At 39.7% G+C, this 16,518-nt stretch overlaps 2 protein-coding genes across 2 annotated transcripts; both read right to left on the reverse strand.

Annotated features, from left to right (window-relative positions):
* Positions 1-7,141: 7,141 nt before the first annotated feature.
* LOC110957745 (putative methyltransferase-like protein 7A) lies at positions 7,142-12,180 on the reverse strand. The gene is made up of 2 exons (XM_051948211.1): positions 10,206-12,180; positions 7,142-8,183 (listed from the first exon to the last, which is right to left on the reverse strand). The coding sequence occupies exons 1-2, from the start codon at positions 10,698-10,700 to the stop codon at positions 7,953-7,955; spliced, it is 726 nt and encodes a 241-aa protein (XP_051804171.1). The 5' UTR covers positions 10,701-12,180; the 3' UTR covers positions 7,142-7,952.
* A 149-nt stretch (positions 12,181-12,329) lies between these two features.
* LOC110957736 (putative methyltransferase-like protein 7A) lies at positions 12,330-15,573 on the reverse strand. The gene is made up of 2 exons (XM_022203917.2): positions 14,992-15,573; positions 12,330-13,060 (listed from the first exon to the last, which is right to left on the reverse strand). Exons 1-2 carry the CDS (start codon positions 15,484-15,486, stop codon positions 12,827-12,829), a joined length of 729 nt encoding a protein of 242 aa, XP_022059609.2. The 5' UTR covers positions 15,487-15,573; the 3' UTR covers positions 12,330-12,826.
* Between the last annotated feature and the right edge of the window lie 945 nt (positions 15,574-16,518).

A 16,518-nucleotide genomic window follows, 5' to 3' on the forward strand; every position in this document is an offset into this window, starting at 1 on the left:
TTCCCATTTTCCTGTCCGCTGCTGGAACCACTTTCCTCTGGAACGTAAACAGAACCCAGCTGGAGTCATTAAAACTACTCCAGTGCTTTTCATCATGTTCCACTTTAGTTATTTTTTATTAATTCTGGTTCAAGCTATAGACTGCGTGTGAAGATTATTCTTTAAGCTCGTCTGTGCTCTTACAGAAGTTGTCTTTTTTGCTTGAAACCTTGTTTTCTATTCTTTACAATCCTAACAATTATGTTTTAACCCTTGTGTTGTCCTGATTTAAAGGTTGAAAACGTGGATAAAAATATATATTTTCATAGTGAAATTTCTGATGCCCACATTTTTAACATTTTTGGGAAATTTTTTGAATTTCTTTGGTGGAAAAAAGAAATCTTATTTTAAAAAATATTTCTTAATAACATTCATAAAAAATCAACCAAAATCCAACAAAATTCGCTGGATTTTGGTTGATTTTTTTGTGAATGTTCTTAAAAAATATATCAGAAAGTTTACTGATTCACATGTAATAAAAAAAGAAATCTTATTTAAAAAATCATTTCTTAAGAACAAGGGCTTCTAACCCTTTCTCTGTTTAAAGAGGTTCCTTTGGTTGGTGCACAGACATGTCCATGTCCTTTGGTACACGATCCATCCAATCTGATCTCCATTCTAACTGTCCCTGCTCTCTCACAGTATTATTCCACTGAGCATGCAGGTTGCAGATCAGGGCGGATCCAGATTAATTTTAGTGGGAGGGAAAAGGGGGGTACAACAGATATTTGGGGGCGGGGGGCACTGAAAAGTTGTAAGAAAAAATGAAAGCTGCTACTGACCTCTCGCTTTTACAAAGTATTTTTCATGTTTTTATTGGTTCTTTAACCCAATAGGAAAGCTGTATATGACCTTTTCGTTTTGGACTGTTAACATTCAAATTATGATGGACTTGTTTCCTTGTTTATGTGAATCACAGCATCATTAGCTGCAGCATCTGCCCGTTATGTAAAACTAGTAAGCTCAACGACAGTATCCTGAGGGCAATTAAGTGACAAATATTGTGCAAGAACAGCATTATATACAACCCTGTCAATTTCCACTTCTCAGAATGTTTACTGACAATTATCACACCTAAAATAAGAAATAATATTCTGTACTTTTAGCAACCAGTTCTCAGCTGTATACCAGAAACATCATAGGGTTCTGTATACTAATCGGTGTAAATCAAAATGAGTACTACCCAATACACAGTGAACAACAACAATCTGTACCCTTGATCTGTGGTAAAAATAATCTGAAATGTTCTGTGCAGTAAATTTTAAAATACAGTAAGTAGCACTCTATACATTTAACAGTGAACCTGAGAACACTAATAAACGGTAACAATATTCCATATTCTTAAATTATTTCATAGTACACAGCTCAGCAAACATCACAGTGTTCTAAATAGAAATCACAAAAAGCTGCTCTCAATAATCTTTCACAGTGAGCAGATGTTCTTGTGTTGCAGATACATGGTCCAGACGTGGCCATCGAACGGGCTGGGGGGGTCTGGCACCGTCAACTTCCTAGAGCACCTCCTCTTTTTACATTCTTCATATGGGATGGAAATAAAATAACGTTGGTTTAGCACGTCGATCAAAGGCCTGTAGGTGTGAAGCAGGAAGCCCTCCACAATGAGGATGTGAGTCTCCTCCTCCTCCTTGTGGTCGGACTTTGGGACGATCTCTGTGTCCAGGGTGTTATTAACGCCATAAGACTTCTCAAACTGGGCTGCATAGTGGTTAGCACTTCCGCCTTGCAGAAAGAAGATCCCCGGTTCAAATCCTGGGGTGGGCCTGGATCTTTCTACATGGAGTTTGCATGTTCTCCCTGTGCATGCGTGGGTTTTCTCCGGGCTCTCCGGCTTCCTCCCACAGTCCAAAAATATGGTGAGGTTAATTGATCACTCTAAATTGCCCGTAGGTGTGAATGTGAGTGTGATTGTTTGTCTGTATATGTAGCCCTGCAACAGACTGGCGACCTGTCCAGGGTGTTCCCTGCCTTCGCCCGAGTCAGCTGGGATAGGCTCCAGCACCCTCTGCGACCCTAGCGAGGATAAAGCGGTGTATAGAGAATGGATGGATGGACGGATGGATGGACTTCTCAAACTTCACCGGGTTCTCCAGCCACGTCTAGATTGTACTCATCATGGCGTCCACGTCCAGAGCAGTGATGACATCGTACTGCTTAAAGCCACCTATTTTTAAGACCAGGCTTAAAACCTTCCTTTTTGACAAATCTTATAGTTAGGCATGAGGGGGTCAGCTGGAGTCTTCCTCTTCGACGTCGCTTAGTTCTACCCCTAGTTATGCTGCTATAGGCCTAGGCTGCTGGAGGACATTTCTAGATGCACTGATCCTTTCTCTATCTACCTTTATATTTAATACATATACTGTTATTGCATCACACTAACTCTGTTTCTCCCTGTGTTCTTTCTCGTGAGTGTCCCTGGTCCTAGAGCTGGATGCTTCAGATCTGCACTTGCTGTCCCACCAACTGGCCTACTGTCCATCATGTCCACTGTGGGATGCTGCTGCTGACCTTCCTCCAGCCCTCTGCTTCCAGTTGCCTATTTCCACCAGTCTACTCTGCATCGCCCTTACTATACTTGATATGCTCATCTACTTACTCTTTGAATTTTACTGCCAGCTATATATGTAGTATATTTAATGCCAGAGTTGTACACCATAACAGTAAACTATGAATCAGTTTCAATGTTAGCTTGTACTTTGTATATATCATTTTTCTTATCATGCATGTATCCAACTGTGTGTCATATGTTCCTTGTTCCCCACCTCCTTTTTCTCCCATCCCTCCCCCTTTCCACCCCTCTACCCTTCTACCTCTCTACCTTTTCTGTCCCTCTCAACCCGCCTGGCCAGCAGGCAGATGCGTCCCCCCACTTATACAGCCGGGTTCTGCTTGAAGATTTTTTCCCTGTTAAAAGGGTGTTTTCCTTGCCATTGTCGCCTTAGGGCATGCTCTGGGGGTTCAGGCATATGGGTTCTGTAAAACATCTTGAGACAATTTGACTGTATTTTGCGCTATATAAATTAAACTGAATTGAATCTTCAGCGACTTCAATCTGATCTTGGTTCTTGAAGAAGTCATCCTGATGGACCACACAGCAGTTGGGCAGGTTCTTCATCAGGCAGTTGGTGAGGGTGGTTTTCCTTCCATTGGTTACGCCGCCGATGCCAATGATGTACTTTATGTTCTCGGATTGGTGAAAGCTCAGAAAGAGGGTCAAAAACATCAAAAAAAAAAAAAAAAAAACGGGTCGGGAGTGATGGGACATGGAAGAAAGCTGAAAAAGAGAAGGTTGCAGCAGGAATTGTCAACTACTCGAGTCCTCCATGGCACTTGAGTTTAGTGAGTAAGGTAAGAGCAGAAAGGGAGCTGAATTAAAGACAGACTTTGTGATTTTCCTGCTCACATGTGGTGTTGTTCTAAACTTACTCTTTCGAATAAATAGCCGCCTAACCCCCTGGAAACCAGCGGGGTTGTAATGTTTTCTGAGCAACACACCATATGATGTTTTTACAGTGATGGTTCTACTATGGAACCAGTTTGACACGTTCAGGCGTTCTTTGTGTGAAAATTCAGAGATTTCAGGTATCAGAAGGTGGTTTTCAACATTCTTTGTTAATTTTCTGCTTCAACTTTAAACAGAAGAGACAATAAAACGATCAAAAAGAGCAAAAACAGATAAAGCTCTTAAAGCATTTTCTACTCTGAAATGAAAACATCAAGTTGTTTCTTCAAACATTTCCTCTTTCTATGTTCTTGGTTGAATTGTGGACAGATTTACTAAGAACTCATTTCAGAAAATTGCTTTCCAAATAAAGTCTACTACTAGTTGAAGGCATTGATCAAACTAATGTTACCTTCTGATCTCCACAAACTTTACTGTTCAGTGAAGAGAATCAAAGTTTGTTCAGGATTTTTAAAGAACCCACAGCTGAAGGTCTGAGAAGAACTCGGATGGTCTAAATGTGAACTCAAGACTCATAGTCACAAGTACGTGTGTAACCAGAAAGTTCAAACAAACAGAGACGTACTGAGAAACTTTTAAAACTTTAGTCCTCAGACTGTCTAAAGGTTCAAACTAACAGAGGTCTACTCAGGAACTTCTTGAATTTCAACCCTCAGACTGTCTCAAAGTTCAAACTAAGAGAGATCTACTGTGGGACTTAGAAAATTTCAGCCCTCAGACTGTGTGAAAGCTCAGGTCCTGAGGACTCAGGAGGTTTTGAGACTTGGAACTGTGGGTTCAACCCTCCAGCACTAAGGCTGAAGTCCAACCTCCTGAGAATAATGGTTGAGTCGAGACTCAAGTTAAAAAAAAAACCAAACAAACTCGAAAACGGCAACAACAAAAAAAAAAGATGATAAATGCGCAAAAAAAAAAAAAAAAATTCTGAGTGGGTAGCTCAGGGGGTAAGAGGAGAGACTACCAATCAGAAGATCGTAAGTTCAAGACCCACCACTGGCCTTTTTCTTTCTTTGTCTGTGTCAGGATTTTCAAAAAATTTAAGAAGGGCATGATCTTGAACCAGCAACCTGCCGCTCCATAGGCTAATCCTTATGTCACTGAGCTACAGATCAAATAAATAAAAATAATTTCGTCGTCCCTTTGACATCGTAGTTTCTGTTCCTAACAAAGTGACCACATGGGTGGAGCCAAGGCGGAGTCAGGGCGGCGAGTAGGAGGGGCAGTGGGTTGTCTAGCGCAGCTAGGCTATGAAGGAAGGTCAACTTTTATCAACCTCCATCCAGATGTTCAACTTAATATCTTTCCTAGCTCCACAAACCTTTAGTATCACACTTTATTATCATTTATTAGGACTTTCATGGAAACCACCAGCAGATTTAGTTTTTGTTGGAAAATTTATTCTTGTCATCGTGGGACTGCAGGATTTAAAACTGTTCCTTCTATTTGACCTCATGTTTATTAGATTAACTGGAGAACATTATTTTAGTTGTCGATTAGTCTCTTAAAAACCAAATAACAAATTGGATTAGTCAAGAGATTTAAATTCCTTACTTTGTCATATTTTAAATGTGACAAAAAAACAAAAATAAAGCATCTTGAGACAATTTGACCTGTAATTGGCATTATACAAATAAAATTGAATTTAAATTTTACGTATCTTGTAATGTTGGAGGAATTCAGCCATATATGTTGGAAAATACATTTTCTTTGTCCATTAATCTGTTGATTGTTTTCTCCAGTAATTCATTTCTTGTTTTGGTTTATACATGTCAAACCCAAATATATTCAGTTTACTGTCATAAAACCAAAAAGATTTACTTTCATGATGCAAGAATCAGGCAGTTTTTAGAGCGACATGCCATACTAACGTTTTTAGAGCAACATGCTATACTATGATGTTTTTTGGACGACATGCTATACTATGACGTTTTTTGGACGACATGCTATACTATGATGTTTTTGGACGACATGCTATACTATGACGTGTTTAGAGCGACATGCTATACGACGTTTTTTGGGCGACATGCTATACTACGCCGTGACTGTGATGTTTTTGAACAACATACTATGATGTTTTAAGAGCGAAATGCTACTATGATGTTTTGAGAGTGACATGCTACACTATGACGTTTTTTAGATGACATGCTATACTATGATGTTTTTTGGATGACTTACCAAACTATGGACGTTTTTAGAGTGACATGCTATGCTATGACGTTTTTTGGACGGCATGCTACACTATGATGTTTATTGAATGACATGCTATACTCTTATGTTTGTTGGGCGACATGCTAAACTATGACGTTATTTGGATGACATGCTATACAATGATTTTAGAGTGACATGCTATACTATAGGCTTTTTAATTGACATAACTATGAAGTTTTTTATTTGCGTTTTTTGTTGTTTTTTAGAAACATATAAGAATTCGAACATTTTTAAAAATTACTATACTTTTACTTGTGCAATGAACTATTATTCTATGGTATTTTTTAGATGACATATTATACTTTGATGTTTTCTTGAATGACATACTATTTTGACAATATACTGCAATATGACATTTTTTGTCACATATCATACATGACAGTTTTAGGCAACATCCTATCATTTTGCGCTTTTTGAACCACATAATAATCTATGGGGTTTTTTTGTTGCCGACATGCCATACTATGAACTACAGACCATACTGTTTTTCTTGAAAAGTATACTATACTTTGTCATTTTCTTAACTCCATCCTATACTATGGCGTTATAGACAGAGTGCTTTGGTTACATGTTGATTTATGATCTAGATGTTTTTCTGTTTTGTTTTTTGACGGGATTACCACAGACCTGACCGTTAACACCACTGACACCCACCTGAGGGAGACGCTGCCTAAGATCTCAAGGCTGCTTGGTCTGATCTTTCTGGTCCTCCTCCAGAACGCCTTCATCAACTACGTCTTCTTTTGAAGAGGCTATCAGATGCTGCAATCTGTCACCTTAAGGAGGAACCTACTTTCACTCTGTAACGAGACGGCAGGTATTTCAAAGACCCAGCTCCTGGCGGCTTTGAGTGAAAATTTAACATCCATCAAAACAGAACTGCAGACAGAACTGGACTATAAAGATGAAGAATGTGAGCAGCAGAACAGATGTGATCAGAAAGAAGCCCTTTTATTTTATCTTTTCTTTCTGGCTGACTTGATGCTGTCAGATGCAGATGTTGGAGCTGATTCTGATCTTTCAAGAGAAAAATCTGCTTTTTCCTCATAGCCTTTATGTATATATATATATATATATATATATACATATATATCATAGATCAAAAGTAGACACTAACTACTGCTGCTGATACTGGCACTGCTACTACAACTTGTAATACTATTACAAATGCTGATACTACTTCTACGACTCTGACAGTCACTTTTTAGTACTACTGCTGCTTGTACTTTTAGTATTACTACTACTGCTTGTACAACTACAGCTACTATTAATTTTCTGGTATTTGGTTGTCAAGCTGCTAGCTCCCGCTAGTGTTTTGCTAGTGGCTAACTAGTTAGCTCTCATCGACTGGAAGCTCTGAACAAGATGTAATAATGAAAAAAGAGCCAAAAAACTATTCTTGCTTATGAAAAGTTACTTTAAGTTTCTTTATCTCCAACGAACAACGTAGTATGCAATTGTATGCAGCACAGTGAGACAGCATACTTCTTGTTTCCGTTTTGACGCCGTCTACATCCAAGGAATGCTCTTAAACTTTGCCCCCACTAGGGGGGGATCCGCCACTGGTTGCAGGGTGTTCTCACCCTGTAAGTCATTCAATGACTGTCTCCAGCTGTCCCCGTGTTTGTTACACTGCATGTGTTGAACATGCAAATGTGTGATGTAATTGTGCTTTGCAAAACCTGTCAGAGTGATTTGGCTGCTCTGTCCATTATATTGATCTGTTGCACCATGGGATCAATGCTTAAATCATTTCTCAACAGATCACTACAACTCAATCATGGGCATGATTGCAACATTGTTATTAATTATTAAGCTTAATCAATCAATATGAAAGTGAGTAGAAAAAAAAATCCTTACACCACTGACAGGTGAAGTGAATAGCACCAACCATCTTGTTATAATGCAATGTTCTGCTGGGAAACCATCAGTCCTGACATTCATGCCCTATAGTAAAGTGCTAAATAAATACACTGACCATTTACCATAAACTGCATATAAAATTAGTTTTGTGTGCTGTGTGAGGGTTTTCTTTTTTTTTGTTGCTTTTTCTTTACAAAACAACACAACGTTTTATTTTCAATACAAAAATAAAATTAGTATTAAAGTGACTGATGTTATCTCTATCATTGGTGATCATATCACACTGAGGGGTTCAGTTCTTGGCATATTAACACACTGGTTTGCGAGGGAGGGCGCGCTATAAGAGCTCATCAGACACCAACTATTTGACAGCATAGCCCACAATGTGTGGTTTGATCACGAAGGGGAGTGGTGCTTGGATGTGTCTTAGTTTGAGATCAGAGAATCCGGCTCTCTCCAGGTGCTTCCATGTTTCCCGGGTGGCCTTGCATCCGCCGCAGTAGTACCAGAGGGGCTGCAGGACGTGCTGGAAGAAGTAGGACCAAGTGGATGGCTCTGCAACCACGTGCTCCATGAAGAAGAAGGCTCCACCCTGCAAGACAAACATTTGTTATGTACAAACTACAAAATATTAGAAATAAGTTTCCATAATTTCCTCTAGGGCTGGACCTGAATATCCTATCCGAATATTCGGTCATGAAGGTGGTACCTGAATATTTATTTTGAGACCCAACTATTCAGATAACCACCCCCCACTCCCATCACGAAGCGAACCAAATATTCGGATATTCATCATTAATCAGGGCCAAATATCCAGAGCCCAGAAACTTCTATTCAGGCCAGCCCTAATTTCCTCATAGTTGTGTGAGAAAAATCTAAGAATATTGACTGAAACCACATTCAGAACTCAGGCTGCAACTAACGATGAATCGATTAATTATCTGAGCATGATATACGTCATCAAAAGTGGAAGTGAGTGTGCAATGCAACAGAAATCACAGTCCAAGCAGAGCGCTGAACACAGACCGACGTCCGCGTTGCATCGTACATATATATGCACGATACCCATGGAGTGATTTCTGTTGGATATTGTGCTCAGGCGGTTAATCGATTCATCCCTAGTTGCAACCCTACAACCAGATGTTTTTGAGTCATGCAGGTGGGACGACCCTCCACCTGGACACCAGGTGTGTCTGCTCCAGTCGTCACCTGATTGAGGCACACCTGCAATCTAGTGGCTCAGCTGCACTTAATCGCCCCCATTTCCATTCAAACTGGCTTTCTGACAGGAGCTGCTGCCATGTGGAGCTCCAGCAGCATTATTCTGGGTTTTGGTTTTTAATGCCCATTTGGCTGTTTTGCATGGCAATAAACCATTTTCACTACATCATTACTGTCTCCTGGTTTTGAGCTGACTTTCGGAGCCGAGTTGTAACACAGATAGCACAGTGTGCAGTTCATTACAAAATACATAGAAAATCCAGTGGCAACCATCTAAAGATTACTGCTGAGCTTGAGCAAGTGCAGTTAATCATTTCCTATCATTGCATGTTCTGAAATCAAGTTACAGTCATTCTTGATTCATGTGATTTAGTTCTTGTTTTATAAAAGTTTATACATAAAAACATATAGTGTCTGTTCACCATATTTATTTTTTGTTATATAATCTCAAACCAAATGCTAATCATTTTTAAATGTTTTTTTAAATCATTTATGACCCAATACACGTTTTTTTTGGTTGTTTGTTTTGTATTTCTACAATAAGACATAAAATTTTTAAGTATTCCTAGAAAACTAAAGAACCCTGAACACTCCCTTTAAGTGCTGCTTAAAGTTCATCTCTGCTGTTTTAGTCACCTTTCCCTCTCTTGGATTTCTGAGATTCACTGTGGAAGATTATGAACGTTCATGTGTTTTTTTCAAATATATTTGCTCAAATTTCACATAAAATCTGAGTTTAAAGCTGAAAGCAGAATCTTTGACTTTAACATTCACAAGCCAACATTCAAAAAGTGCTTCAAAGATGTTATCAAGGCCTCAGATGACTGAATGTTTTTCCAGACAGTAGTTGTCAGTCATATTCTGAGGATCTTTTAGGGGTTGTTGTTGATGTAACTGACTACAAAATATTCTCAATAAAACATTCCCACAGTGTTAAATAATAACATTTAAAGAACATTATTGTGTTTTTAAAAGATCGTTGTTGAAACCAAAATAAAACAAAAACTGCTACTTTGTAGAATTTTTTGGAACAGAAGAAAATCATTCTAGCTGGGATAGCTGTGGTCAGGTCATATTAGTTGAGGGTTGAATTATCAGTCATGTTGTGACCTTCAGTCTATAATAAGCTACAGAAAACTTGGACTTTAATTCCATATTGTGTGATTTCCACTACGTATATTCAGTTTTTTCTTCACACTCCTATGCACCAAGCTATATGAAACGTAAACAGTATCTATACTCATAATCTGACCCTGCTACTCACTACTTTGTGTAGTGGGTTAGTTGTGAACGATTAATCCACAAGTTCCACTCCCCTCGCTGTGACCCTGATCTGCAGGTCACGGATGCAAACCAGCATTTGTCAATAAATTCAATTGTCTGGAGGACTCACAGGCCGCAGGATCCGGAGCGCCTCCCTCAGGGTCTGCTGGATGTCGTTAACGGAGCAGAGCACCAGCGTGCAGACCACCGCGTCCACCGACTCGTACCCGACTGCGCCCAGGTCCTCCCCGGTGGCCACCACGAACCGCTCATATGACAGGTGGTCGTTGTCGGCCATGCTCTTGCTCAGATACTTCTCGAAGTGCGGGTTGGGGTCGGTGCAGATCACTTTGCATCCGGCCGGGTAGTACTGGAAATTGGTCCCGGAGCCGCAGCCGATCTCCAGCACCGTGAGGCGGCCGCCGGGCTTGGCGAACTGGGTCAGACTGCGGAACAGCTCCTTCTTCTGCTCATGCATCTTCTCGTTGTAGGCGATCGAGAAGCCACTTAGACACATGGGGAAAATGCGTTCGTAGATGCGATACCCGCCCACGGCGTACATTAAATGCAGCGGCAGACACAAAATATTCATCACCGCCGTCAACAATGTCATTGCGAGCGTCATTTTTGCGGAGCTTCGTGTCGACCGGCAACTCCGACAGCGAGGCGTCAAGTGAAGTTTTATCCGAGGAGGAGAGCTCTACTGGGAAGTGAGCGGCAGAGGAGTCCCACCCCTTTCGCTGGAGCACCACAGCACTTTATGGAGGAAACAAACATGTCCAGAGGTCAACTGCAGGAGAGAATTAACTTTTCTTTTCCAGTTTAAATTAACTTCATACATCATACGTTTGTCAGATGAAAAGATAATTTTCCAAGTCGAGAAATAAAATGCAGGCTCTTGAAACTTTGTGTTCTTACACTCAAGACACAATAAGACTGAACTTTATCACTTCTTGTATCATATATTGCTCCGGAAATAACAACATGAGAATAAATGCAGTGCCTAGTACAACAGCAATAATGTTTAAATAAGATGCATTATTAAATATAACAATTAATAAGATACAATAAGATCAGAACAGAAAAGTTGGAATAGAAAAATACTTTGATCCCCAAAGGAAAATTCCGTTCTGTGAAGTGACCAACACAAAATGCACAACAAAGCGTAAAATATGCCACGATTAAAAATAAATCTATGTATTTTTGCCCCTTTGCTGTGATTAATAGTTTGCTTCTTCTCTCTAGGAGCTGTTGGGCCCGTGTGGCAGACTGATCCCCGTGATCCCTTCACTCCCTGTACAGTAGTGCACTTGGGTGTCTGTCAGTGGTGTGTTTTGTTTCTTCACATGTGTTATGTCGCATCAGGACCTTTCCCTCTCCCTTCAGTTAGTCATCTCTGCCTGGTAAACCCACAGCACTGTGTCTAGTGTCTGTATTTTGGAAGCAACTCAATTAAGCTTTGAAGGGGCCCTGGAGGATTGTGCAATATTGTGCCGCTTACTGATGATTTATTGGCATTGCCACCAAGAGATCTTCATTGAAAAATTGGAAATTTTAAGAGTTGTCAAACTTTATTTTGTATACAGTATTCTGGAATCACGTCAGTCTCTGGTGTTGTTCTTACTTGTGTGACCTTTTTGTGGGTGTTAGAGCGGTGATCCCCTCTAATAGATTGCCTGGGGGTGAGATTCCCCTAGGTGGCGTTGTTGGACACTTGGACAGTCTTGCCATAGTAGCATTAAGCTAACGATGTTTTTGTTGAGTTTCATGTAAACAGTTGAAGTGAGTTGCGTTACTGTAATGTAGTACATTTACTCAATAAAACTGTCAGTGGAGATGCTGGTTTACATTAATGTAATGTTTAGAAAACCTAAATATGTTTAAAACAGTGAGGTTAAGGTTCTGTGTTGTCATTAGTCCTGAATATCTGCTGGTTCTCTGAAGTTAAACTGAAAAAAACAGTAAATCTACTCTCTAGTGGTTATCATTGTTTAATGACTGATTCACATGTTGTAGTACGTATTCCTGCAGTATAGACTGGAAAAATAAACTCCCAGAATATGATAAATCTTATTGAGCATCTGTGGGATGTTCCAGGATAAGCCTGAGCTTGGGAGGTCCCACACAGCAACCCACAGGGCCCACAGAATTCACTACCACAGGACATCCCCAGAGGTCCTGTATCCATACCCCCCTGTATCAGAGGAGTTTTAGCAGCATAAAGGAGATCAACACAGTATTAGACAAGCAGTCATAATGTTATGCCTGATTGGTGTATTTTCAATTAAACTACCAACATTCTGCAGGTAAAACCTCTGTATTTCCTTTTCATACAATCACTTCAATCAAAGCAAAAGTATACATTTAAGTGACTTCATTTTCATATCATAAAAAGGTACAAATCAACCCACACAGGTAAAGACTGATACACAACAGTTCTCTATTGTTAGGATTATATCAATTTATCAGCAAGCAGGTTGGAAATGTGAAAGAAACACCAAGATAAACTTCTCACTGAAACTGTACACAAAATTAGTATTGTGTGCTGCGTATGTGAGGGTTTTTTTTTGCATCTTCTTTACAAAACAACACTAAATGCTTTATTTTCAATACAAAAATAAAATTAGTATTAAAGTGACTGGCATTATCTCTATCATTGGTGATCATATCACACTGGGGGGTTCAATGCTTGGCATATTAACACACTGGTTTGCGAGGGAGGGCACGCTATAAGAGCTCATCGGACACCACCTATTTGACAGCATAGCCCACAATGTGTGGTTTGATCACGAAGATGAGCGGCGCTTGGATGTGTCTTAGTTTGAGATCAGAGAATCCGGCTGCCTCCAGGGGCTTCCATGTTTCCCGGGTGACCTCGCATCCGTCGCCGAAGTAGTACCAGAAGGGCTGCAAGACGTGCTGGAAGAAGTAGGACCAAGTGGATGGCTCTGCAACCACGTGCTCCATGAAGAAGAAGGCTCCACCCTGCAAGACAAACATCCGTTATGCGCAAACTAAAAAATATTACAAATGGGTTTCCATAATTTCTTCATATGTGTGCGAGGTCTAACCTGCAACATATTGATGGAAGGCTGACGCACTTGAAATAAAGTGTATTGAAGTAAAATCTGAGAATACTGAAGGGCCCATGTTCAATATCTAATGGTTTTTGAGTCACGCAGGTAGCAAGGTGTGTAGTTCATTACAAAATAAACAGAAACTCCAGTGGCAACAGTCTAAAGATTACTACTGAGCTTGAGCAAGTGCAGTTAATCATTACATGTGTTGAAACAAAATTCCAGTCATAGTCCTGATTCACAAGATTTAGTTCTTTTTTTATAAGGCCTTCTACATAAAAAATATAGTGTGTTCAACATATTTATCTTTGCTATATAATCTCAAACCAAATGTGAATCATTTTTATATGTTTTTTTTTTAAAAATACAATCTCCTTTATGACCCAATACATATGCTGTTTGTTTTTTTGCAATTCTACAATAAGAATATTAACACACTGGTTTATATACAATAAGACTTTCATTTTTTGTTAAGTATTCCTAAGAAGGAAAATAAAGAATCCTCCTAAGTTCATCTCTGCTGTTTTAGTCATTGTTCCTTCTCTTGGAAGTCTGAGATTCACTGTGGAGGATTATGTATGCTCAAGTTCTTTTTTTTAAAAAATATATCTGCTCAAATTTCACATAAAATCTGAGTTCAAAGCTACAAGCAGGATCTGTGACTATGCAGCTATTTGAGTAGCCTGTGATGTGAAATGTGAAACCTGTACTGCACTTAAAGATAAGAATGAAGTTCTGCTGATGTAGGAAAATCACCTGTAATTAATAGTTTAAACTGTAGAATGACAAACATTTGTATCTTCACATTTATTTTGGATTTCTTATCGAATAAATGTCAATGTTTCTATTGAACTATTTATGGAAAAAGTCTGACTCAAACTATAAAGCAAAGCTTTTTTTACATCCTAAAACACATTTGGAGGGAATCTTTTAAAGAGTAGTTTCTAAAAACAGACAATTACTAAGCAGGGCATTTTACAGATTCAAAAATAAACACTTCTCCCTGTGCATGTGTGGGTTTTCTCAGGGTTCTCCGGCTTCCTCCCACTGTCTAAAAACTGGATAATTGGTAATTGTCCGTAAGTGTGACTGTGATTGTCTGTACGTGTAGCCCTGCCTTGCCCTCTCAGCTCCAGCACCCCAAGACCCTAATGAGGATTAAGAGGTGTATTGATAATGGATTGATGGATGAAATCTAGGAAAACATCCCAGCTAGCAGGAAATGTTCCCACAACATTACCTACAAGTTCTAAAGATGTCTTTTAATGCACGGTTAGAAGGAGATTTCTCATTTCAAAAAAATATTCCTTTAAGATTAAAAGGCAACACATTTTAACTTGAACAATCGGAGGATGTTGCCAGGTTATCTAACAAGAACATTCACAAGCCAACATTCAAAAAGTGCTTCAAAGATGTTATCAAGGCCTCAGATGACTGAATGTTTTTTTCCAGACAGTAATTGTCTAATATTCTGAGGATGTTTTGGGGGTATTGAGGAAACTGGCTGCAGAATATTCTCATAAAATATTCCCAGAGTGTTAAATGACAACAAAAGAAGGAACGTTTTCAATTCAGTATCCAGAAAATGTATTTAAAGAACATCCTCATGTCATTAAAAGAACGTTGTGGGAATTAAAACAACAACTGGTACTTTGTAGAACTTGCATAGTCACTACTTACATAACTCACTACTTTGTGTAGTGGGTTAGTAATGAATGTGCAGAGGTGAATGATTAATCCACAAGTTCCACTCCCGTCACTGTGACCCTGATCTGCAGGTCACGGATGCAAAACAGCATTTGTCAATAAATTCAATTCGGTTCTGTCTGGAGGACTCACCGGCCGCAGGATCCGGTGCACCTCCCTCAGGGTCTGCGGGGTGTCGTTAACGGTGCAGAGAACCAGCGTGCAGACCACCACGTCCACCGACTCGTGCCCGACTGCGCCCAGGTCCTCCCCGGTGGCCACCACGAACCGCTCATATGACAGGTGGTCGTTGTCGGCCATGGCCTTGCTCAGATACTTCTCGAAGTGCGGGTTGGGGTCGGTGCAGATCACTTTGCTTCCGGCCGGGTAGTACTGGAAATTGGTCCCGGAGCCGCAGCCGATCTCCAGCACCGTGAGGCGGCCGCCGGGCTTGGCGAACTGGGTCAGACTGCGGAACAGCTCCTTCTTCTGCTCATGCATTTTCTTGTTGTAGGTGATCGAGATGCGACTTTGACACATGGGGAAAACGCGTTTGTAGATGTTGTACAGGCCCAAGGCGTGCATTAAATGCAGCGGCAGACACAAAACATTCATCACCGCCGTCCACAATGTCATTGCGAGCGTCATTTTTGCGGAGCTTCGTGTCGCCCGTTAGCTCCGACAGCGAGGCGTCAAGTGAAGTTAAGCCGAGGAGGAGAGCTCTACTGGGAAGTGAACCGCAGAAGAGTCCCGCCCCTTCCGCTGGAGCACCACAGCACTTTAAGGCAATGTGGAAACAAACATGTCCAGAGGTCAACTGCAGGAGAGAATTAACGTTTCTTTTCCAGTTGTTCATACTTTTGATGTTTGTCAGATTAAAAGATATTGCTCAGAAAACGACAATAACATGAGAATAAATGCAGTGCTTAGTACAACAGCAATGACATATAAATATGATTCATTATTAATTATAATAATAAATGAGATCAGAACAGAAAATTTGGAATAGAAAACAGATACATTCTTGATCCCCAAGGGAAAAAAAATCTGTTGTGGGAAGTGACCACCACCACAATAAAAATAAAAAACGAGGAGAAAAGACACAAAATTCACAAGAAGGTGCACAATATACTATGATAAACAAAGTACTGAAGTGCAAAATGCAGCAGTGTCAGTTGCTGCCAATAAAAATATAATACAGTGAATTAGGATATTAAAATCTGTAAATAGAAGTGCAACAGCTGCAGAAAAACAAATAGCTTAGAAATAATTCTGGCAATTACACTCAAATAGCTTTTCACAGGACAGTGAAATATTTAAAATGTTAATAAAATATTATCAAATATTATTATGAAATAGGGCAAGTATTGGTAAAATAGGACATTTGCTCAAAAATTTGTATTCTGGAACAATTTACAGAATTATAACATTTCCTCAGCATCCAGTTGTCAATTCAGAACCGTTCTATATTAATCTATATTACCTAACATTAACCCCTTACTACAATATACAGAAGAAAAAAACAATAATAATCAAGCACACAGTTGATGACTCAATCTCAAAGACAATTTGTCCTAAAAATTTTTTTACAGGCACTACTGGGACACTGAAGTCTGATATAATCATACAAACAAACAAAAAGTGAATTAAAGAGCATAAATAACGTCAATGCTTCAAATA

This window comes from Acanthochromis polyacanthus, chromosome 5, assembly GCF_021347895.1.
Source record: "Acanthochromis polyacanthus isolate Apoly-LR-REF ecotype Palm Island chromosome 5, KAUST_Apoly_ChrSc, whole genome shotgun sequence".
NCBI lineage: Eukaryota > Metazoa > Chordata > Actinopteri > Pomacentridae > Acanthochromis > Acanthochromis polyacanthus.